This window comes from Panthera onca, chromosome B4, assembly GCF_046562875.1.
Source record: "Panthera onca isolate mPanOnc1 chromosome B4, mPanOnc1 haplotype 2, whole genome shotgun sequence".
Classification (NCBI taxonomy): Eukaryota; Metazoa; Chordata; class Mammalia; order Carnivora; family Felidae; genus Panthera; species Panthera onca.
In genome coordinates this window covers 10,888,217-10,912,776 of record NC_138345.1, presented here as the reverse complement: position 1 = coordinate 10,912,776, position 24,560 = coordinate 10,888,217, and the positions used below count along the sequence as shown (strand labels likewise).

The following is a 24,560-nucleotide window of genomic DNA, read 5'->3' as shown; positions in this document are numbered from 1 at the left end:
TGTTCCCTCCGGCAACACAGCCTCCACGAGATGATGCCCAAATTAATTTTTATCTTTGCTTTTGTCAGGTAATTTCTTACATGCTCAGAGGATCAGAGTTGTGCGGGGTACATTATTTTGTTATACTGCAAGTAAATCTTGAGATATAAAAACTGTACACCAATTAGAATCCTGGAAGGGAGGACCAGAAAAGACTTTCCATCGTGTTGTATGTGAAGTTAACCTTGGCTCAGGCTCAGAGCACTGCTGTGTCTTCAGACATTGCCTTCATGATTCCTTTCCAGCCGTAGCCTTTCCTCCATTGCGGCCTCTGGGGTTAGTTCTTAGGAGAGCTCTGCCCTCACCCACCCTCAGGCCAGGGGTGGGCTCTGGCATGTCCTCAGTCCCGATCCTCCACTGAGTCCCTAGAAAAATAAGGGCGGGGTGGGAGGAGGGTTTGATCCAGACCCTAAACTGAGCTTTGCAAAACCGCGAGTTCATCATGGTTCCTAGGATTCTCCAAGCCCAGAGTTTCTGCTTTTCTTTTCTAGGGACTGCATTGCTCTCTGAGCTTCGCTTTTCTGTTTCAGTCATTACCTTTTAGATCTGCTTCATTCTCTCTTTTCTTTAAAAGCTCTCAGCCCCTCCCTGACCCCATCACCAAATGTTCTTGGCATGAAAGAGAGGGGTTTTTCATTGTGAAGGGCCGTACCTGACAACCTCAGGTAGCTGTCCCTTGGTTACCATTTCTGTAGCGCTGCTGGACATTTGTATTGCTGGCATACTTCTCAAACACTTTTTCTTATCTGAAAGGGGGCTTAGGAATATCTTTCTGTGAAGATCAAATCACACAAAGGAAATAATTTGTTTTCTTCGTTTGTCCCTCCTTTTTGTGAGGCACATGTGAAAATTCATTTTAACTTTGTCAACTCGTATACCCCATTTGACCTTTTTAGAACATGTAGGCATAAATTAAACCACAGCCTACCTAAGAAACTCCTGAGCTTTGAAAAATAAATTCATTTCAGCAGTCCTGAATTCTATCAAGCAAAGTAAGACTATGTGTTTATTTTGTAGAAGGAATATTTTTGCTTTAAAGTAGATAAATTATATACTGTAGAACCCAAATAACTATACAAAATGAAGAGTGGAAGTTCTTATTTCTTAAAATGTGAAAGTCTGTTTAATTTTTAAGGAAACGTTTTTATTGAACTTTATTAAAAAATATTAGCAAGCATGAAATGAGAGCTCAGAGTACTTGGTTTTTAAGTAAATTTTCAACTCATAAACTTTATTTGGAATTTTGGAAAATGTTCAGTTTCAGGAACATTATTTGAAGAAACATCACTGGTATTTTGTGGTCTGAAAAAGAAAGTTATTTTGTTCTGATTTTTATTTCTTTATTTAACTTTTGGGTGTTAGCCCTTCTGGTGCAACGGTTTTTCTAGAAATGTGAAATGTTTTGCCTTATAGGAATCTTTAATTTCTAAGTCAAAGATCTCTTTGTGTACCAGATTTGTGCTCAGAAATAACTTTCTTCTGTAGTCATTAGGAAAATAAAAACTTGCACCAATTAAATGAGTAGTTAAAAACAAAGAGGATAATGCTATTCATAATTTCTTTCTTTCTAGATTTAAATATTTATGAAATAGAGTAATGAATTGAAATAAAATATTTTGATCATTAAAACAAGTTTTAATGTAATAGGAGCATTGTATTATGTTTTATTTTTTTCAACGTTTATTTATTTATTTTTGGGACAGAGAGAGACAGAGCATGAACGGGGGAGGGGCAGAGAGAGAGGGAGACACAGAATCGGAAACAGGCTCCAGGCTCCGAGCCATCAGCCCAGAGCCTGACGCGGGGCTCGAACTCACGGACCGCGAGATCGTGACCTGGCTGAAGTCGGACGCTTAACCGACTGTGTATTATGTTTTAAAGAGCTTTTTTTGATTGCTTTAAACAAGTATACATTATGTTATAGCTTAATACTTGTAAACAACCCATTTCTTTCCAGTATTTTAATATTTATAAGGAGTCATCATTTATTTTATATATTGTTTATCAATTGATACTTAAAGTAACTCGGGATTATGTGTGTATATATGCGTGTGTGTATTTCAGTTTCAGCTACAATTATGAAGTAGCTTTAAGATACAAAGTAAATCACCTTCATTCTATTTTTATATTCCAAGAAATCTCATTCGAGTGACTTTAGTCTTTTTGTCATTTAATTTGCCATAAAGTAGTGACTCTTTTTTAAAAATGTTTTAAAAGCTTTACGGGAAAGGCACTGGTGAAGTGGCATCAGAAAATTGGCCTCTTGTGCTCTCTGTATTTAATACTGTCTCTTTGGTCTTCTTTTTAAGTACATAATACTTGGAACACTTTTGTCTCAGGCCAGTTAGTCTTATAAATGAATAGAAACCTATGTTTTTCACATTTTTCATCAAATCATTATGAAATTTCTTATACGATGTTTTATGTTGTTTCATTAGTGTGGTAAATACCATCACCATTAATCTCGTCGTTACTGAATTATGAAGGACAATTCAAATGTTATTATTAGGAACCCAGTAAGGGGAAAAAATGGCCACCCTGTTTTCTCTCTGAATATGTTAATGTAGTGACAGATCGAAGCATCTTAGAATTGCAGCTTGTGGTTTCATAGTGATCAAGAAAGTGTCTGCATGCTTTGCCTTTAGTGTTTTGTAAAACAGTAATATGTCACTCTTTCTACGTTTGCATGTATTTATACACATTTACAGACCAGTTTGTAAAGGCCCTGAGGAAAAACCAGCCAGCTGAATAAGTAAGAGCATTGTAATATTTGGAATCTGTAACTTATCTTGAGAGACTCAGATTTGTTGCCTCTCTTTACCCTTACCATCTCAAATAAGGCATCTTATTTGACACTAGGAACCGAATGACTTAAAATTTAGCTGTGATTCTTGAAGCCTAATAGGTATTTTGCATTTCACTGAGCTAGTACTCAACATTGCCCATATTTCTTTACTTTAATAAAGATAATAAAGTAATTATGGTAATAACAGCTAAAATATATTGAATTCCTATTATGTTTCTCCAACATTGTTCTTTGATATGTTCTTTAAAATTGTTCTTTAAAATTATGTGTTAATTTACGTAGCTGTGTCTTTATTGATTTATACTGATGGGTTAAATTTTATTTAGAGTATTTGTCCCTCTGATGTCTATTTACTAACCAGATTTCACAGTTGTTGTGTTGAGGGAAGATTGGAAAATTGTGTCAAACCATCGTTTTGGAGATTGTTCTCATAGTTGTGGTCTTTGTAGAATTTGACATCTCTGTCTCTGCTGTCCTAGTAATTTGGCGTACTTCTGTGTACAGAGTCTGTTTTAGTTCAGCTTTTCTCTACCATTAGTTCTTTTAGCAGTGGATTTGGAAATGCGGGTGCAACAGGATGCTTTCCTCATGAATAGTCCTGAAAATGAAAAATTTCGTTATGAATTACTGTGACATCTTAGTAATTATGCTGCTTATTAGGAAGAGTACATATATTATGAAGTTTTTGTTTCACATTAGATACATGTTAAGAGTCTGGCAGAAAATTCACTTGGAGCTGAACTTTTTCATTAAATTACTTTTTGTGTACCTTCCTGAGTTGTAAAACATAAATTAAAAGGTTTATTGGAGGGAACGATGGCCATTTTATTTTCACTTTGTTTCTGTTGTTTTTGTTAGTGGACGTAAGAGACAGTTGGGGCAAGTCCCATCTGATAGAGACATTCCTGGTGCAGACTACTGCACAGGCCCAAGGATAGTGTGCAGAAGCATTCACGGGTTTCACTTTCTACTTGGTGGTTGTCAGTCTCATTCTGCTAAGAAGGTGATTTTTTTAATTGAACTTGTGGTTTTATTTTGCTGCGATTTTAGTTTCAGAATGTCCAGTAAGTAATGAGGGCAACTGTTCTGAACTTTGTTATTTTGGCGCATTATTAACAGGTATTATTTATGGAGAACCTGGTGTGTGCCGGGCCCTGTACTGCACACTCAGAGGTAGTGCTACCTCAAAGGTAGTGTGGAAATCCTCCTTGTATAGTTGAGAGAAAGAGCTGTGAACCCCATCTGTCCGACTACAGAAATCCGTGTTCTCTGCAGCATTGCCTGGCAAGTGCTTATTTCATGAAAGCACTGACCGTAATGTGGAACTGAAAGGAAGTTTGGGGAAGAGGCAGAAAAAAAGATAGCACAGAATTCATAGTTGTGGATGAAGGGAAAAGCAGGACCATGATGAAACCATGGACAGTAGAATTTAGCAATTAACAGTCCACAACCTGCAGGTTTTAAAGGAGATGTGGTTGAGAGGATATGGAGATCCTTTTTTTTTTTTCTTTTTTCTTTTGGTGTGTAGTTGACGTGAGGAAGTAGTTTTTAAAAGGCTGCGTTCAGGGCCAGAAGAACAAAGGATAATCCCACTGCTTGTGGAGAGATTTGGGAGGAAAATAGCTGTTCACTTTCATTTTTATCAAGTGGGAAGATTCCAGGGCACCTGGGTGGCTCATTTGGTTAAGCACCAGACTCTTGATTTTGGCTCAGGTCATGATCTCACAGTTTATGAGTTTGAGCCCCACATCAGGCTCTGAGCTGACACCGTGGAGTCTGCTTCAGATTCTCTCTCTCTGCCCCTCCACTGCTTGCTCTCTCTCAAAAATAAACATTAAAAAAAAAAAAAGAGAGAGAGAGAGCAAGGAAGATTTCAACCAGGAAGGGTAAGTTGAAAATTGGGTAAAATCAGATAGTGTCCAAAGGGATAACTTATCTACTTTAAATGAGTCCCAGTCTTCAGGCAAAAATAAATTACATACTCGAGGACTGAAAGAACTTCTGTATGTAATTGTAGAGCAGTTGTCGTTAAATTTAGAAAGTTTTTCAGAGTGAGGCAGTAGTCAAAAGATTCATAAATGAGCAAATGATTTCCTTTTTCAAAGAGCAAGGAAAAGTATATTCTGAAAACTATATAATCCCGGAAACTTGATGTCAACTTTCAGCATAATCCTAGATTGAATTTTAAAACAGATGATTTTAGTCGTTAGGAAAATGAAAATTAAAACCCGGGGTGAAAAATACCACTATATATACTCACCAGAATGGATAAACTTAAAAAGAGATAGATAGGTGGATAGATAGACCGACCGACTGACCATACCAAATGCTGGCAAGGGTGTGACACAACCGGAACTTTCATACACTTTTAGTGGAATATAAAATGGCATACCTACTTTGGAACACATTTTTATAGTTTCTTAAAAAGTAAAACACACCACGGGGTACCTGGCTGTCTCAGTTGGCAGAGTGTGCAACTCTTGATCCTCGGGGTCATGAATTCGTGCCCCATGTTGGGTGTAGAGTTAATTTTTAAAAAATTAAAAAGTAAAACACACCAGGTATTCCCAGCTTTTCCTTCCTAGCATTTCACATTTAAGAAAAATGCATACATATGTCTACACAAACATTTGTTAAATATGTTTGTAATAACCCCAAATAGAAATCCCAAATGCTTGGGGCGCCTGGGTGGCGCAGTCGGTTAAGCGTCCGACTTCAGCTCAGGTCACGATCTCGCGGTCTGTGAGTTCGAGCCCCGCGTCGGGCTCTGGGCTGATGGCTCAGAGCCTGGAGCCTGCTTCCGATTCTGTGTCTCCTTCTCTCTCTGCCCCTCCCCCCTTCATTCTCTGTCTCAAAAATAAATAAAAAAGTTAAAAAAATTAAAAAAAAAAAAAAAAAAAGAAATCCCAAATGCTATCAACAAGTGAGTGGATAAACAAATTGTGGTGTACAAGACAAGGAAATGCAGCTCTACAATAAAAAGGAACAAACTTAATACATGCAGCAGCATGAATGCATCTGAAAGTTGTTGCGCAAAGTAAAAGAACCTAGACAAAATGTGTGTTGTATGATTCAACTTACGCAAACTTTTAGAAAGTACAAGCTATTCAGTAGTGACAGAAATCAAGTTGGCAGTTGCCTGGGGGTGAGGTAGAGAAAGAGATGGGTTACAGAGGGACAAAAGGAGCCTTTGGAGGTAATGGACATGTTCATTGCCTTGATTGCAGTGAGGTTTTCTTGATTGTATGTGTATGTGTATTTTTTTTTTTCTTTAAAAGATGGTTTTGAGCTCATAAAATAGAACGGGATAGTTGCAGGGAGTCTGTACTCAACCACTCAGCACATTATGTCAGACTAAGCTAATCAGGAAGAACAAGTGAGGTCTGCTAGGCTGGTAGCCAAATGGACTACCATTTTTTTTTTTTTTTTTTTATGTTTGTTTATATTTTTGAGAGAGAGATAGAAAGCACGGGCAGGGGAGGGGCTGTGGGGGGCTGCGGACAGAGGGTCTGAAGTGGGTTCCATGTTGACAGCAGAGAGCCCGACGCGGGGCTCAAACTCATGACCTGAGCCAAACCGACTGAGCCACCCAGGCACCCTGCCAAATGGACTACCTTAAATATATTTTTATTTTGCTATATGAGACACTTAGTTATCTACTGTGGTAAAGATGAAATGTAGTTAGTTGGGTTTGTAGATGTTTTGTACCCACACTTAACTACTCTTCACCTTAGTGTATCTGGCCAACTGCACGTAGTGTTCTGGGTATTACGTTTTAAGAGGAGTATTGACTGACTGAAGAGCGTCATATAAAAGAGAATACCAGAAGAAGACATCTGAGATAATAACAAAGAATCAGATTGTCAAATCAGATTCAAATGAATCGGAATTTTTATACAGTGTTAAGCTTTACTAATAATTTCAAGGTTGCAAGCATCAAAAGGGCATAGGTCAAGCAGAGAGAGGTCTGGGGTCCTGAGCACAGCTACCTATGCCCTTTCTTTCCTCATGAGGCATGCTGTTGATCCAAAGTATTAGAGGAGGTCTCTTAACTGAGTTGTGCATGTTACACACAGCAGAGAGAATTCAGGTTGTGAAATGTTTCTGTCTTGTACTCAGATAGCTACATAGCTTACTCATCTATTTCCAGGGAACCATGGTCCTTAAATTCATAGATTTCTATCTAAGTTTGTTTACCTTGCACAATCCAAACCAGGGATATCCTGCTAAAAACAAAAGCATTTCACAGATAAGGACTCTCTCTCATAACAGAGAAATATGTCTCACAGGGCAGTTGCTTAATTCTTCCTCTGTTCTAACATTGCATTCTATCTTTAGAAATAAGGTCTGTCAATACTAAAGGTGGAATAGATTTGTTCTGTATTGTTCAGGAGGCCAGAACTGGTTCCAGAGGATAGAAATGAAAAGGCTGCAAGTTACAGCTTGCTATATAAAAGCCTTTTTTGACAGTGACCCATAAATAATAGGGTCTGTATGATGGAAATTGATACCCTGTTGCTAGATGTGTGCCTCCAAACATAGTGCGGGAAAAGAGAGGCTTCTCCTTTTCTTGAGGTTGAACTTGATGGTCTTCCATTTCCTAACCATCCCTAGTGGATTTGTCTCTAGTAGTTTAAGACTATTGTCTGTTTATGTTCTTAGATGATACTGTCTTTATTTAGACTTATTTGAAATCTTTGTTTTCTTCTTTTGATTTTCTCAAGCCATTTGTGATTTCTTTTGTTATTTTTTCTCAGTTTAAGATCCTTAATGTACCCATGTCTTCCCAACTTGCTGCAAATCACTGGAACCAGCAACAGGCAGAACAAGAAGAGAGGATGAGAATGAAAAAGCTCACACTAGATATCAATGAACGGCAAGAACAAGAAGATTATCAAGGTATACAGTCACTTATAGGACAGAAGTAGAAAATGTTTTTGCCTCTTGGGCTTTTTAAATATAGAATATCAGAGTTCTTATCTCCCCCTTTTCATGTCATCTTTGTAAATGTTTAGCCTGAGAAGTTGATTGTTTTTTATATTCCTTCCTATCTTCATTTTTCTCACTTACTTGCAAAATAACAATATAATTTTCATCATACCTTGCTAACTCCATTATTCAGTTAGATCCCATACTGTTAGAGCTATGTTTGCAGGTGAGATGAGGATCAGTTTTTAATTGGGTCATGTTGCCAGTCATCTGTGAGCAAATTAAATCAATACATAGTTATTATCTTATTTTGTCTGTTGGGGAGTCCTGTCTCAAGGGCCCCGTGCTTCTTCAGATTTGAGAGTATACTCAAATTAAGATTCCAGTTTTGGGGCGTCTGGTGGCTCGGTCTGTTGAGCGTCCAACTTCGGCTCGGGTCATGGTCTCACAGCTCGTGAGTTCGAGCCCCACATTGGGCTCTGTGCTGACAGCTTGGAGCCTGGAGCCTGCTTCGGATTCTGTGTCTCCCTTCTCTCTCTGTCCCTAACCCACTCGCATTCTGTCTCTCTCTCAAAAATAAAATAAACATAAAAAAAAAATTAAGATTCCAGTTTTACGCAGGTAAACCGAACACTCTTGAATTAACTGGAACCTCATGTGCACAGAGTCCATGAACACTTCATAAACCAGCCTCTTGGCATTTCTGTGACACCTAAATTTTAGAGTCATAACATGTCTGTTGATACAGCACTGTACTGACACACTACTTTCTATGCAAGAGGTTGTTGCATAAATAAATATTTGGTTTTCTATCCTTGAGTCGGTCTTCTAGAATCTCTTCTGGTTGATACCCCACATTTTTAATAATAAGTAAGCTAGTACTCAGTGTAAAGGGCTTAACTGTGAGCTGGACACTGTCTTATGTACCACAGTTCTAGGAGGTAAGTGCTTATTCTCATCCCCATTTGACATTTAGGGACATTTAGGGAAACTGAACTGGAAGACCCATGGCTAGTAAGTGGCAGAACTGGGATTCGTTCCAATAGTGTCTTGTCTGGCTCCAGACAATATGCTTGTAGCTATTGAACTAGACTGCTTTTCATACTGTTTTACAGCCTCGCAAGATACTTATGTGGTGGCCAAATTGACAGGATGGGGGACATTGGATATTAAATGATATTAAAGAGCATGTCTCCTCTCTTGATGTGCTCTTTCAGAATTTCTTAATCATTGTAGACTGTGTAATGGTTCTTTTTGTTTACTCCCCTACCTAACAACTAGTAAACGTGATCTCCCTAGGGTTTTATTTGCTTCATGGAGGGGAGTGCATTTACCAGAGTTAGCCACCTTTTCTGTTTTGCTCCTGCTTACAGAAATGCTGCAGTCTCTTGCCCAGCGCCCAGCCCCAGCAAACACCAATCGGGAGCGGCGGCCTCGTTACCAACATCCAAAGGGAGCACCTAACGCGGATCTAATCTTTAAGACTGGTGGGAGGTAGGACAGTCCGTCTCTCTTTCTTCTGTAGCTGTTTGTTTTTCATGATGTCCACATGAATAGATTGTTCTGGATTACACCTAATGATAAAGGCCTGATTACTAGCAAAATAGAAAAGTCTTTGAGTTGTAAGTATTTGAGAAAAAAAAACCTATTTATAGAATAATTACACGGTTTTTTTCTTTTTTCTTTTTTTTTTTTTTTTTTTTAATTTCAGCCACAGTGATCTTGGCTTTCACCCTCTCTTTGTGGACTTCTTTGGATTTTTAAATTTTCTCTTTTGCATTCATAGAGATGACTAGTTATAGATGAATTTGAGAAAAATCACAGGCTTTTGTGTCAGAATTTCTCAGGTCAGTGTTAAGTAATCCATGTTTACAAAAACTCAACCTGTTTCCTAGACTTTCAAGCTTTTAGGTTGAGTTTGTTTTGAGGTATTTTGTTTGTTTGTTTTTAATTGTAAAATGTCCTCCTGGGATCTATGCCAGTTTTACTTTTTTTTTTTTTTTTTTTTTTTAAGTAGGCTCTGCGCTCAGCACAGAGCGCAATGGAGAGCTTGAACTCATGAGCCTGGTATTTGAGTTGGATGCTTAACCAACTTAGCCATGCAAGTGTGCCCTCCAACCATGCTAGTTTTTCTTAAACTTGAGTTGCTTAAAGTGAAATAGTTAAAACTCTAGAAGGAATTTTACATAGATGTTTCCTAATAAGATCTTACTCGTCTTTTAAGGGAGAAAATTATTTAAAGTTTTTCTGAGATCTGATCTAAAGACCCATACCATCAACTCAGTTTTCTGTCTTGTGGTCGAGTTATGATCAAAGGTGTCATTGACTTTGCTGCTCTTACTGATCTCCTTCGGGGTATTAGTGTTTAGCTAAGGACGTACATCAGCCCCAAGACGTCACCTTGCTGTTAGGGGCGGGCAGGTTAGGTGTGGAAGGGATTGTGCTCTGAGCGGGAGCAGAAGAGTTCATTATTGTGTAGAGCAATGCTGGGGAAATGGCACAGGTCTCTTTTACTTGCTCTGTGTTTGTTCCCAATAACATTTTTCTTTTTCTTTTTTTTCTTTTTCTTTTTCTCTTTTTTTTTTTTAATTTTTTTTACATTTCTTTATTTTTGAGAGACAGAGAGAAACAGAGCACAAGTAAGGGTGGGGCAGAGAGAGAAGGAGACACAGAATCCCATGCAGGCTCCAGGCTCTGAGCTGACAGTACAGAGCCTGACATGGGGCTCAAACTCACAAACCGCAAGATCATGACCTGAGCCAAAGTCGGGCACTTAACCGACTGAGCCACCCAGGCGCCCCATCACATTTTTCTTTGAACTATATGCTTGGACAGCTCTAATCAAATTGCTGGTTAGAACATTGGTTTCTCATGACAGTTTAGGGGTCTGTTTTTTTAACATCTATGGAGTGTAATGTTTTTAGAAATCCAAGTTAGAACTGATGTACAAATCCATCTAATTAGGCATAATAAGATACTAGGTTATTTTTATTATCCAAGCTTCATTAAAGTCTTTTAATAAAATCTTTTATTGGTACTAAAATGTGGGAGCCAGCTATTTTAAGAGGCCATGCAAGTTTTAGTTTTCAGCTTTTATATTTTCTTACATACCTTTAAATATATTTCAGTGTTCTTGATATACCCGTTTCTCTTCTTGTCTCATGATTGGTGAACAGGACTATTAAGAATATTTTATCTTGAGTGGCGCCTGGGTGGCTCAGTCGTTTGAGTGTCCAACTCTTGATTTCAGCTCAGGTCATGATCTCACAGGTCATGGGGTTGAGCCCGTGTTGGGGCCTGTGCTGACAACATGAAGCCTACTTGGGATTCTCTCTCCCTCTCCCTCTCCCCCTCTCTCTCTGCCCCTCTCTCTCTGCCCCTCTCCCACCCATACTCTCTCTCTCTCAAAAATAAATAAACTTTTAAAAAAGCAAAAAAAGAACTTTAAAAAGAGGAATATTTTATCTTGATGTTTTCCGTCAGTTTCACCTGTTTATATTACAGCTTAACATCTCTGAACAGCATTATTTCTGTTAAAACCCAATCCCTTCTTGAGTCACATAATGCAAGTACGGTGTCTTTTCCTAATTTTTAAATGTTTGGGTAGATTTATAGAATCAGTAACTATGACATTTGGTACATAATGAGTATTTCCGGTATGATTTGCTCCCCTCAGCATCTGCCATGGGTTCAGTCCTCCTGTACTATGACAAATTAAAAAGTACGAAAAGATAAAGTCTTTACCCTCAAGTCTAGTGGGAAGACTAAGTATGGGTACTTGAAAGAGTTAATTCTGTCCAAGTCATACATTTATTTTAAAAAGCCATTGAGAGTTTATTAAGTCCCAGGCATTTCCTAAGCAGTTGGGGGAAAAATATGGGAAAACAGATGTGTGAACTTACATATGCTAAAAGATAAACATAAAGCTGTACCTTTCTTCGTTTGCTGCCAGTTATTCAGTTGTTTTTCCTCATATTCTTTAACTTTTTGTTTTTCCTTCCCTCCCTCCAGCCCCTAGTTAACCAAACTTGGAAGAATTGGCCCTGTTTGTTCTTTCTTCCTCCCCTCTCACTGGTGTGGCTGACTGCGGTCTTCTGCCCTCCCCCACTCCCAGCTGCCACCCTGTGCTTCACTTCTGTCGCTTTCAGGCTGCCTCAGCAGTGCTTAGCATGTGGCCCCTCTTTATCTTGACATATGCTCTCTTCCCTGGACTTCTGTGGCTCTCGTGTCTTCTGGTCTTTCTCCTCCCTCCTTGACTCCTCCTCCTGTCTCCTGACTCCTCTATGGGCTTGCCTCTGCCTGGAGACGCTCTGTCCCTCTGGGTCCGTCCAAGCCCTCCTGTCCTACTCTTGTGCACTCTCCACAGGAGGCGTCCTTCCCTCCTGTGGCCCAGTTCCCTTTCAGAGCTCCTGGTCAGGTCTCACAGTTTAGATTCTGATTGCATGTCCAGCTGTCTTCTAAACAACCGTCTAGAAGGTGTGTCCCTTGCCCCCATGCCACTCTCCTCCTCTGTTCTCTGGCTCATCGAGTGGAGGCACTGCTGAGCCAGTTATCCAAACTGGAAATGTAGGTTTTGGTTTAGACTCTTCACTCCCTCAGTTTCCATGTCTAGTTAATTGACAAATACTTTGATTCTACTACTGAATGGCTCTCACCCTTGCCTGTTTGATTCTGTCTCTGCTGCTGAGACCGGAGATCAAGCCGCCATCACCTCTCATCGCATTGCTGCCCGCAGCTCCCACATCTGCTTCTCAGTCTCCAGTGTCAACCCTTCCAGTTCATTCTCTGTGCTGTCCCCACATTGTTCTTTCTAAAATGAAGTCTGTTGTCTGAGGAGGTGAACTCTTGTGCTTAAAATCCTCAGTGGCTCCTCATGGCTTGTAGCGTATAAAGTCCAAGCTCCTCAGCTTGGTTACCATGGCCCTGCATGGTGAGGGTGTACTTACCTTATTGGCTTTATCGCTTTCTCTTCCTTCCTCTACTCCCAACCAAGCTGGCCTTTCTGTCTTTCTGGTGAGGTTCTTTTTTCACCTCCCTTGCTTGGAACTTTTTCACACTTTCCTCTGGATATCTCCTGTTCCTCCTTCAGGTCTTACCTTGATATTCTCAGATCTGACGTAGATTGGTACATACATGCTGCCTTTGCTCGCTGTATTTCTACAGACCTTATCCTGTGTAATCGCCTGCCAACTTTTCTTTATCCCCTTTGAGACTGAGAGCTGAGGCGGAAATGAAGCCGCATCTTGTTTTCTACTATGGCTCTTCTGTCACTCTTGTGCCTGCCATACGGTAGATGTTCAGTTAATATTTGTTAAGTGGACAAAGGGACTTTTAAAGGTCTGTATTTGGTCATTTAATAAACTTTTTCCCTAAGCTCTGTTCCCTAGAAGCTCTTTTTTCCTCATTTCCTGATTTTGTGAAAGTCCCATTTCTTGAGCTACCATCTCTTCCTGTCTTAAATCTCTTCTTAAAATAATAACTCAAAAAAATGCTGACTTGTCCGTCATTCTTAAAAATGGCTCTCTATAAAGTTTTAAGGTACTTTTCAAAGCCAGTGCTCTCGAAATAGAGGTGTGAGTGAACGTGGTAGAGGAACAAGCAGTCACGTAAACATGAGTTTTTGAGCACCAAATGTTCTTGGCCATTTTTTTAAACTTAAGTTTTAAGTGAAGAAATGTAGTGATTTGAAAGAACATAACTGGTGGGGTGGAGTTTCCTGGTGGTTTGGCACCTCTTTATTTTTTTTCTATTTTAATGCCGGGCCAGACAGTGGAAAGATGTGTATCTAGAGCGGTGGTTCATCCGATCCCTTAGGGAGAAAATACCGCGAGGTGAGTTCCTAAACAGAGGAGGGAAGAGAAAACTTGTCAGGTCTGAGAAAGTGTTTTCAATTTGACTTTTAACTTGGCTACAGCTTATTTTAAAAATTAGTTACTAACACTGTTCATGTTCTATGGCAAATGAGGGGAAATTCATTTGGAAACTGTTTATTAAAGCAGTTAAAGTTCCTTACCCAGGGATTTTGATAGGTTCCCAGACATGAAATATAATGATTTAAAATTTTTCTAATCACAAGGTGGTCCTTAAAATAGGCTGTACATTAAAATAGTGGCTGTTCTCACTGGGCAGTGATGCCCTAATAAAGTACAGGCCTTTGCTTATAATACGTTAAAATGGCAATAGCACTCTAAGTAAAACAATTAACCAGTGTAGAACAAGGTTGTTTTCCACTCTGCTGGTGTTGAAAAACCTGAAACTTTACATCTCTGGCAAGTGTTAGTGCTGATATGGTTGATATGCTAAAATTCATATGAATTAAACCAGTGCTCCTTAAACTTTATTTTTATTTTTTATTTCAGTTACTTAGGTAACCTCTATACCCCATGTGGGGCTCGAACTCAAGACCCCAAGATCAGGAGTTACACACTCCTCTGACTAAGCCAGCCAGGCACCCCTTCTTAAACTTCAAAATACGTATTTTAATCATCGGACTCTTACTAAGCTGCTGGTTCTAACTCGTTTCTAACAACATCTCCCAGGTGATGTCAAAGCTGCTGGAATGCAGATCACACTCTGAGTACCAAGTGTTATTTATACTATCAGACTTTTCTTTAAACCCGTCATAAGTAGATGCGCATTTTTTGTTAGATATTTTCTTTATGTCCTTATTATAAAGTTAAGTAATTGATACTTTTGTTGTAAAGCAGGGTCCCTTGTAGAATAAGCACATAATCCAAAGTGAATATTTTAGGTACTTTCTGAGCTCTTACATTTTTTAAGTCTCTCAAAACTATTGTTTTGCCTATAAAGCAGTCAAATAATATTCTACACTATATATGGGGATATATTTGTCTTATCAAAGACTGGACATTTTTCCCCCTGTCATTTCCTATATTTATTTAAAATACTCCATTTTAGGGGTGCCTGGGCGGCTCAGTCGGTTGGGCATCTCACTCTTCATTTTGGCTCAGGTCATGATCTCATGGTTTGTAGGTTCTAGCCCTGTGTCAGGCTCTGTACTGACAGGGCGGAGTCCACTTGGGATTCTCTCTCTCCCTCTCTCTCTCTCTCTCTGCCCTTCCCCCATTCCCTCTCTCTGCTCCTCCTTCATGTGCAAAAGAAATAAACTTTAAAACACTACATTTTAGAACATGGCTTTGTCTTGACTTCAAGAAAGAGACGTTTCTTTCTCAGGGAATACTTGTGTTCTTGACCGTCTTCCATTCAGTTCAGTCCCGTTTTTGGTACGTCCGGCCAAAGATAACACTTTTCCATACTCGCATTTTACTCTTTGAAATCAGGTTCTCGCTAATGTAACTTGCCTTGTGAGAAGCAAACTGCGTGTTTGCTGGTGCTGCCATAAGAAGTACCACCGCTGGGTGACTGTAATGATGGAACGATGTCTCAGTCTGGAGGCGTCTGCAGGGCTGCTTCCTCCTGAGGGCTGGGAGGGACCGTCTGTTCCGGGGCCCTCCATTAGCTTCTGGTGGTTTGGCACAGTCTTGGCATCCCTTGGCTTTCCTTTGTTGATCCAACACCTGCCGTCTTCACCCGGCGTCCTCCCTGTCCGTGTGTCTGTGTCCACTTCCCCCTCTTTAGGACACACACTGGATTGGGGGCCCGTCCTACTCGAGTGTGGCCTTATCTTTACTAATTCCCTCTGTACTGACCATTCCAAATAAGGTCGTATCCTGAGGTACTGGCGGTAGACTTCAACATGTGATTTTATACACATTGTACAAACCATTGTACAAACCCTAAACACTCAGCACCTTAGAAAGTAGTTACCGGAACATTCCAAGACCACCTATCTGATCACCATCAGCGTTGCTCTTTTTAGTGCCTGCCCCTCTGTTCCTGTTGTTTTTCAGTTCAGTAGGAGTTTGTGTGCTTTTTTTTTTTAAGTTGCATTTATTTTGAGAGAGAGAGTGTGTGAGCACGAGCAGGGGGGAGGGGCAGAGAGAGAATCCCAAGCAGTCGCCACGCTCAGCGAGGAGCCCGACGCCAGGCTCGATCTCACAACCTGCAATTAATACGTGAACCAAAATCAGGAGTTTGTCGCTCGACCAACTGAGCCACCCAGGCACCCCTTGTGTGCTGTTTAAGAAGCACTGATTTGCCTGGGAGACGGTGGTCTGTATAGGGCACCTTTTCTTGCCGCAAGTTTGCCCTCAGTACTAGTTCTCTTTAACGTTGCCCTATTTGTACCTCCAGGAGACGTTGATCCAGCAGCACGTGTCATTTCATTAGGTCCTGTATCTGATGTTGTGGATAGTGGAGTCCTCCAGCAATTGAATGAGAGCAGTGGACACATCTCAGCATGTCGGTCTAGAGAGTTGCGAATCTAAACCTGGGACGGGCTGGGGCCGTGAGGCGGGAACAGCAGCCTCTGCCAACACCGGAACAAGCCGACGCTTCCAGATAAGGCGGAAAGGCCTTTTGCAATGGAAATCACGTGAGGGTTAATCTTCTCTTGAGAATAGCAGTCAAGAAATGAGATGGTTAACTTGACTACTGAGCAGTTACACCAAGAAGAGCGTCAGTGAGATGACTGAGCCAGAGAAGAAACGGTTGTGATGGTAATGGTATGGGGGAAATGAACTTGAGTTTTAAATTTGATTTGAGTTACAGTGTCTCTGAATTGAACATCCCATGTTGGAAGAAGATACATTTGGGGGCTCCAGGACTACAGTAGAAAAGTATAGAGCAAGCAGTAAAATCTTCTAGTAAAAACTTACATGCAGGACAACAAAATGATGAAAGATATCCAAATACCAGGTAATCCACCAGGAAGGCTTTTGTTTAGGAATTTGTTTCAAGAGGAACAAGGGATGAGGGAGAAAAATCAGTTTTATCCATCAGAGTCAGTAATACAAAATTGCCTATTAGGGTAAAAGAAAAATGTGAAGACTTAGTATACAAAGAGCATGAGTTCAGATGGCTTAGGGGAGTCTGACACCAGCCCAAGAAGGGAGAGTTGAGCCCATTGTAAGTATCATTGAAAACAGACAGCGTGCCGGTCAGCATGTCACAGAAAATGGACGAAGGACAACAAGAAGGGGATCAGAAGATTTTGTTGACCTTCATGGGTTTACAGCCTTTGTCTCTAAACAAAGTATGGAAACAGTAGAGCTTTTATTTTGCGTTTGTTTTTGTTTTGTTTTGTTGTTTTTGTTTTGTTTTCCCCCCACTAAATAGAAATGAGGGTTCTTAGTCTGTTTCTGGCAATCTGTTAATTTATTAGGATAGTTGTCTTTTGTTTGCTTTCTGATAGGCATAGTAAATTTAGTTAAAGAGCACATCTGTATGCTACAACTTGATTACATCTTTTTTTCCTAGCTATTTTGCATTTTTTTCTTTTACCATGTTTCAGTTTCTGCATGTAGAATTAAATAAGAAACAAAACTTGTAAAGTTGTAACATTTCACATGGAAATGCTGCCCGATCTTCACCAGCTTCAGAAATCTGACCTTTGCCGATGCTGCAATAAAGTGTTGTCATTTAGATTTGGCGTGGTCGCGCTTTATTTGGCTTGGGCTTTGAAGATTTATTAATGGGTAGATCCTCCGCGTCCTTCTGGAACAGTTTCAGAGTCCCTTTCTTTGGCCAGGCCGCGCTGGTGCTGCTCTCCCTGCAGCATCGTGTGTTTGCATGGTTTTCCCGGGTGCCTGAGTCAGCTCACCTTCGGGTCAGTACAAAAGGGAGCCTGTGAGTAGAATTAAGCATTTTTAGAATAGGCTTGAAGCTGGTTAGGATGGAAAAGGTGGTGACACAGCCTGGCCCAGCGTGAGGCAGCGTTTATGATTTTACCCGTGTGCGTGCGGTAGGATTGACAGAGCCTCTGAGCAACTCAGAAAGGAATCACAAGAACCATTGTTTTCAGTTTCTTTCCAGGTGTTCATTTCAAGGCTGCCTTAGGCAATCCACGGTCTGAGAGTCAGTAGAATTTGAAAAGAAATAAACTTTTAATTAAAAAAAAAAAAAAGTTTCAAAACTCCATTCTGTTAACCCATTTTTCCAACCCTCATTGCCATTTTTGTCATTGTTCTGTATGCCATCACCTGTGATTCTGTGTCAGGGGAAAATGGCTTACAAGTTTTATTATTTTTCTATTCTTTCTAAGTTTGAAATTATTAGAGGGAGCCAAGGGTAATTCTAATGTATATCATACACAAAGCAGAGAATATCCAAAAATCAGCTGCAATAATTCACCTTCGATCTTTGATCTAGTGAGACTAAGGTCACTAGTAGTTGTAATGGGTTTTGGGTACCGTAAAGAAAGTGGGCCAGATGGGATGGTGTGCAACATTGGTACTTGATTGCAACAAAGGTCGATTAGTGGTGACCAAAAGATCAGTGATATGTAAAATAGGTTCTGTGTTAACCAAGAAGCTTGCTAGATAGATAGATAGATAGATAGATAAATGGAAAGCCTCCTGAATTTTGGGAAACATTCTGATTCTCATAACTTTGTCAGCCTTTTGGGCCTTTTCCCTCCTACGATCCACCAAAGGTAGACAGATGTTAATGAATCAGATGTCAGACTTCGATCCTTTGATTCCTTTTTGCGTACTCATGAGCCAAAAAAGGCTCTGGGCAGCCTAAAGGTCCTTTCCAGGTGAGTCCCTATACTTTCCTGTGAGTCGCCCACACCTTACATGCTCTGGCTCTCCCTGTAGTCATTACAAACATGAGCCATGTAAACCCCACGGCCAAACAGAAGGAAGGGGCATAGGTAGTGTGCAGTAGCTTGAAGCGTTGAAAAGGAACAAGACTAGAAAACTAACAACCACGTAAGCAAGACACAGAAACACAAAAGATGAGCGAGCGTGTTGCAGACCCACAGCCAGTGGGGTGGTAGTAATCCTGAAATATGTGGAATGTCAGTACTGGACAGTCTGCAGATGGTGAATCATCCTGAAAGGTACGGTGACGTCACACCATTTAATGTGGAAAGGTCAGTCATCGGTGGTATCAGAATTTCTGTAATCAGCAGAAATAACTGTCTTTATAGGAAGGAAGTGGACCCAGAGTGGTGAGGCCAATAGCAAAGAGAGGTAGACCTCAGATTTCCTAATAACCCCCATCATAGTATATAATGTCTTAATAATAGTCATAATGGGAAACCTGACGTATTGTTCCAAAAACAACACACAGTCTCTTACAAAAGGCAGAGGTAAAACATCTTTCATTCCCTTCTAAAACGGTTTTAAAGTTTTTTACCTTAATGGATGACCTTCCAGCTATCCAGTGTATCATTTAATTGGAAGATACTAAATGTATCATTTAATGGAAGATACCCAATTTGAATTTGCCTAAATTCACAGGAGACTGTAAGGATCTGAGTTTGAAACCAGCACAAGAGTACTGTTTACCGCATTTAGACATAACTAAATGCAGTCAGAATTCACGTGAAATGTATGTTTTCTTCTCCTGGGCTTTTTTCTCCACCACTGTGGAGGGTGGGAAGCCCAAGGTCAAGGTGCCAGCACTGTCAGGTTCTGGCGAGGACTGTCTCCCTGGCTTGTAGCAGGCCACCTTCTCACAGTGTCCTTACGTGGCCTTCTGCGCGTCCCCCGTGTCGTGCTCTCATAAGAACACCCACTACACCACTCCTATCACATTAGGGTCCCAGCCTGTGACCTTATTTAACCTTAGTAACCTCCTTAGAGGCCTCCCTCCAAATAACAGTCACACTCGGGGATGGTGCTTCAACCTATGAATTTGGGGGAGGGGGCCCGATTCACTTCATAGCATTCATCGTAAACTTGGCTGCTGACATCTCCTGAGTCATATCTGTAGCTACAGAAATGACCTGATGTACTCTGCAACCAAGTCTGTGTAAGCAGAACTGCTGGCCCCGTTTGGCACAGGCATCCGACCTTGGGCCAGTGAGCTGTGGTCAAGGGGCAGGTCTTACAGAGTCATGGGTGGTCTTGCAGGGGCCTTAGGAATTATCTGGGGGAGGGCCAGTTCCTACACAAAGTTTTCCAAAATTGGGGTTCTCTCAGATTTTAAATGTGAGGTTTCCCACACAACGGTAAGGTTATTAACCCCAAATGTTTTATCTACACAACGTCTCACTAAAGCATCCCTTGTACTTTGTGTACAGCTGTATCCGGGTGTAACTGTCCAGCTCTCAGTCTGGTGCTCGTCCCTAGACTTGTTTTGAGTGAAAACAAAATGGGGGTGGGATCCATTTAAAACAACATTTTAAAGATACTTAGCATGCTGCAAATAAAATCACATTTTTGGCGTTCTCATTTAAGTATTTTATTCTTAATCTTTGGAAATCCAAAAGGCATTTAGCCACTTTCTGTTATCTCAGTAGATACGCTTCTTTCTAGAGGAATAACTTTAAAATTTGTTGGATTATTATTCAAATGTTTGTTTTCCTTGGAAGTGGCTCTAATTTCATAGTTTTTGAGAAAAGCATTTCAAATTTTGTTGAGTGTGTATGTGTGTGTACAAGTACTCATGTTTTTATGTCATTCTGGTTCTATGAACCATTTGCTTTGTAATCTAAGAGGTAAAACTTTTTGTAATCTAAGAGGGGTTTGATGTGTTTCCTCCCCCTCCCAATCCCCCAAGAGCTGTGTGCCCCTGTATACACTTGACATTAGGAGGTGCTTGGGTCTGGAACATATTTTCAGTAGAGCCCCAAGGGCAAGAAATGCCTGCTATATCCAGAGGGGCAGTGAAGGCACCAGGCTGACCACTGGTCACTCACTCATCATCTCCGACTCTTCCTTCCTATATGATTTTAGGTAGTTAATAAGCTCTAGACCTGACTTTTCTTATCTTTAAAATGGGGTAACTTATCAGGGTTATACGAGGAAATAATAGGATAATGGACATGAGGGTCTTCACACAGTGGCTGGTGTGTAGTAAGTGCTCAATAAAGGTTAACTAGTGGTGGTAGTGGTAGTACCAGAGTTTTTGTGTGCCAGATGCAGTGTTGGATACAAAGTTGACCAACATACTCTACCCTTAACTCATAAACCCCTCAAGTGTGCAGAGAGTGCATATCAGGTTCAGACCGGGGTGGCTAAAATCACATGCATGACTTCTAACTATACTGCCCACAAAAAGATGTGCCTGAAACACAATGGGAATGCCACCCTTCAGGTGAATGTGGCCAGTGCGAAGTCCTGTTTTCTTGCCAAGTAGAAAAATAATGCCTCTGTCTCCCTGGAGAATACTGGCCACTTAAATTTAGACATAAGCCTTTTATTTTCTCATCATTTATTTCCTGTGTCTTCCTTCCCCAACAACAGCGGGTTGGTGGTTGGTGGTTGACTTGAATGTTAAGGAAAACTACATGGTGGTCCCAGTTCATAGGACTCCAGAAGTATCATGGAAGCTGTCGAGTCCTCCTACCATTCCCAAGCAAGAATGGGCTGTTGGGTCAAACCACCCCTAGTGTTTTCCCAAGGCATATCATGCATAGGAGGTCATACCGAAGAAATTCCCGGACGCACTTTGGAAGAGGTGGGATGCTTGAAACTGGTGGTGACTTCCTCTTCCAGCAGACAGAGGGTGGGCCAGGAGAATACTTCAAAGTCATGTCGAGACTGAGGTGGGGTTTTTCGTGGGCTCCTTTGAGAGGGTGTTGACAATGAGAAGTAAAGGGGGAGAAACAGGAAGCAGTTTTGAAAAGAGACAGTGGAGTTGTTCCTGGGTCTAACCAGTTTGACTACCCACCTGCGTGTGTAGCACAAGGGCATCTGGGTCTTGGCTTTCAAATCTGTGAGCCTACGTTTACTACGACTTCTGTGTGCACAGGGGCCATTGATGAAGCATTGAGAATATGAGGAATTGTAAGGAATGGCCCAAATGCTTCAGAAATGTATAACCTTGACCAAAGCTGCACTGAGAAGGTATACCCTTCCACGTCATCCCGGGACCATCGACCGCACTGCCCCCTTCCGTGACCCCAGTGTGGTGGCGGGATGCTGGACAGCACTGGCTGGAAACCCGGTTCCGCCCTTATTGGGTAAGTGTCATAACCTAAGCCCCATTGAACTCATTTGTACGATAAGAATCAAATTCTGAATTTTCCAGGGTGGTTTTGAAAATTGAAGGTAAAGCATTCATTCAGCGCCTGGTGTGTGCTAAGCTGCCGTGACAGGGATATACAAGGCAATATCCTGCTTCTAAGGAGCTTACATTCTAGGAGGGAGAGACATGTCATCAAAGCCATTAAGAAAAATGTCAAGAGTAGCCATGAGGGCAACTCTGTTGCACCGCCCAGACCACCTTGACTGAAGGCCTTGTTCTGGGAGCATTACGGGCAGGGAGCCTTCAGCGGTCCCTCCTTGTGTGATGGACTCAGCCGCAGATGTTTCTGGACGCAGCCTGGAGAGGCCCGCAGGCAGAGACTGTTCAATGCAGGAATGCAAAGGCCTGACCATCCTTGGCCTGAGTCAGGATAAGGTGAGGGCCTTTTCAACTGCAGAGCTCCCCATGGGAGTGTCATTGGGCCTGCATCACAGCCGACTTGCCCTCTACCCATCCGTCCTGCCCCCCCTTTGCACAGTGGTGGATCCCAGGAGTCCCTGGTATAAACTCCTCCTGGGGTCTGCTCTCCTGAGACCACAATGTAACCCAGGTGTTGTGCTAGCTGAGGCACCGTAGACAGTCGGCTGCTTGAGATCAGGTCTGTAGAGAAGGGGCCCTCCCTGCAAAGACAGCGGGCTCAGCCAAGACCCAAATGACAAGGTTCGGCCCTTGGAGATGGGGGAACACATATTCCAGATGAGGTTGGAGAAAAAGATGAGAGCATGGTCCACTGAGGAACTAAGGGGAAAATCAGTGGGAGGCAGGGCTAGTTATTAGGATTTTAAGCCCGAGTGAGAAATTTGGATTCCCTTCTGGGTATGATAGCACTGATTTGATCTGATTTTAACGGGTCACTGACTTCTGAGTGGAGAGCAAGATCGTGGGGGCTAATGTACTGGGGAGACCTGTGAGGCAGGAGCTCAGACAGGACACAGTGGGGGTGATGGTGGGGAGAAGGAACAGGGTCAGACGTATTTCCTGAGGACAGCTGAGGGGACCAGCGGGGGGGTGGGGGGAGTGGGGGGGTGGGCGTGTCTCATGGAGGAGGGAGGAGCTATTGGGTCCCTGGCCTGAGCAGCTGGGTGGTGGGATTCTGGGAAGGAGGGAGCACAGTGTCCAGGGGTATCATTCATGGGGAAAGGGAGCTGCATGGAGGTTCCTGCTTAGTCTGCTGGAATAATTTGCAGAGGTTGGCCCCATACCCAGTGTTTTTATGGGCTGCCTGAGAAAATGACCACCGCCAAATTGACCTGGTTTCTGGAGACCTTCTGGTCTGTGGGTGGGCAGGCAGAGGTCTTGGCCAGAGAGCTGAGATTATGTCTCCCTGGAAAAGGGAAAGGAGGCACCAGGAGTCTCTTCTCCAGAACTACTGCTCCACGTGAAGCTCTGAGAGCTCAGTCCCTGCCTGTCCTCTTGGGACCCCCGGGCCTGAGCCTGGGGCTTGAGGAGTGAGGGAACGCTCCCTGCAGGGCTGTGCAGGCCAGTGAGAACGGAGACGATTGCAAACTGATCTCTCTCTGTGTTCTGTGTGACCTGGATTTTCCTTTCCTTTTAATTTGACTTTTGTTTCTTTGCTTTGCATTGTCCATGAAAGACTCAGGAGACATCACAGGCAGCCAGGCGGTGTCGTTGCACACCTGAATCGGGCCAGAGGTCTCCCAGCCACACCTGCCAGTGTCCCTCTCTGAGGCCAGGGTCTCAGCAGCAAAGCCTCGGGCTTCCTAAAGTTTCAGCACCAGGCACACCACACCCACCCAGGGGCCTTGTCCCCTCCCTGCCTCTCAGCATCCCACCAGTAGGGACCAGGAGAAGGTGCCATTGGCTGACATAGCCCCAATGGGAGAAAGGCTTCTGCTTACTCAGAGCCTTGGGAGAGAGGCAGAAGGTAGGAGAGAGGATCTGTGGCTGGCAGAAGCATTTAGGTTCCTAGTGGCAATTCTGTGTGGCTCTGCCCCTTCCATATTCAAGCAACCTCTCTGTGCAGGCCCTCGGCACTCTCAGCTTCTGCTGTCTCCAATCTGAAAACAAATATGGAGATTAAATGCACAAAAGCTAGGCAATCCCCTTGTGTTGCAGGGGGGAGGAAATCCAAAATAGGTACAAAACCCCTAATGTTCCATTTTACTTTTTAAAAACTTGATAGCTGGGAGGAAAAAAAAAAAACCTTTGTAGTTGGAAATAAGTATAAACTCAAGAGAGGCTGCAAAAATAGTACAAAGTCCTGCAAGCCCTTCATCCAGCTTCCACCAGTGGTGGTATCTTCTATGACAATAGCACAATATCAAAACTGGGAAATTGACCTTATTAGTTCAAAACTGGTAACTAGACCACAGACTTTGTTCAGTTTCCACTAGTTTTTACATACACATTTGCATGTATGGTTCTATATGATGTGATTCCACTTACAGATTCACCTAACCCCACCAGAGTCAAGGTACAAAACTGTTAACATCGCCACAGAGGAGCTCTGATGTGCCGCTCCCTGTCACGGGTATATTAGAGTTCTCCAGAGAAACAGAACCAATGGGACACACACAGACGTATAGGAGGACATTTATTACAGGAATTGGTTTATGCGGTTATGGAAGCTGGGAAGTCCCACAACCTGTGTCTGCCAGCCAGAGAAGCAGGACAGGTGTAATTCAGTCTGATTCCAACAGCCCCAGAGCTACAGGCCCTGTGTCTGAGGGCAGGAGAGGATGGATGTCCCAAGTTGAGCAAAAAG

At 42.0% G+C, this 24,560-nt stretch overlaps 1 protein-coding gene across 1 annotated transcript in view; it reads left to right on the top strand.

Moving 5' to 3' along the window:
- Positions 1 to 17,278, top strand: part of UPF2 (UPF2 regulator of nonsense mediated mRNA decay) — a 112,048-nt gene extending 94,770 nt beyond the window's left edge. The window contains exons 20-22 of the mRNA XM_060659320.3: positions 7,603 to 7,744; positions 9,148 to 9,268; positions 15,989 to 17,278. Of these exons, the coding sequence (XP_060515303.1) occupies positions 7,603 to 7,744; positions 9,148 to 9,268; positions 15,989 to 15,998 (273 nt within the window). The 3' untranslated portion in view covers positions 15,999 to 17,278. The remainder of the gene's footprint in view (positions 1 to 7,602; positions 7,745 to 9,147; positions 9,269 to 15,988) is intronic.
- Positions 17,279 to 24,560: the final 7,282 nt, after the last annotated feature.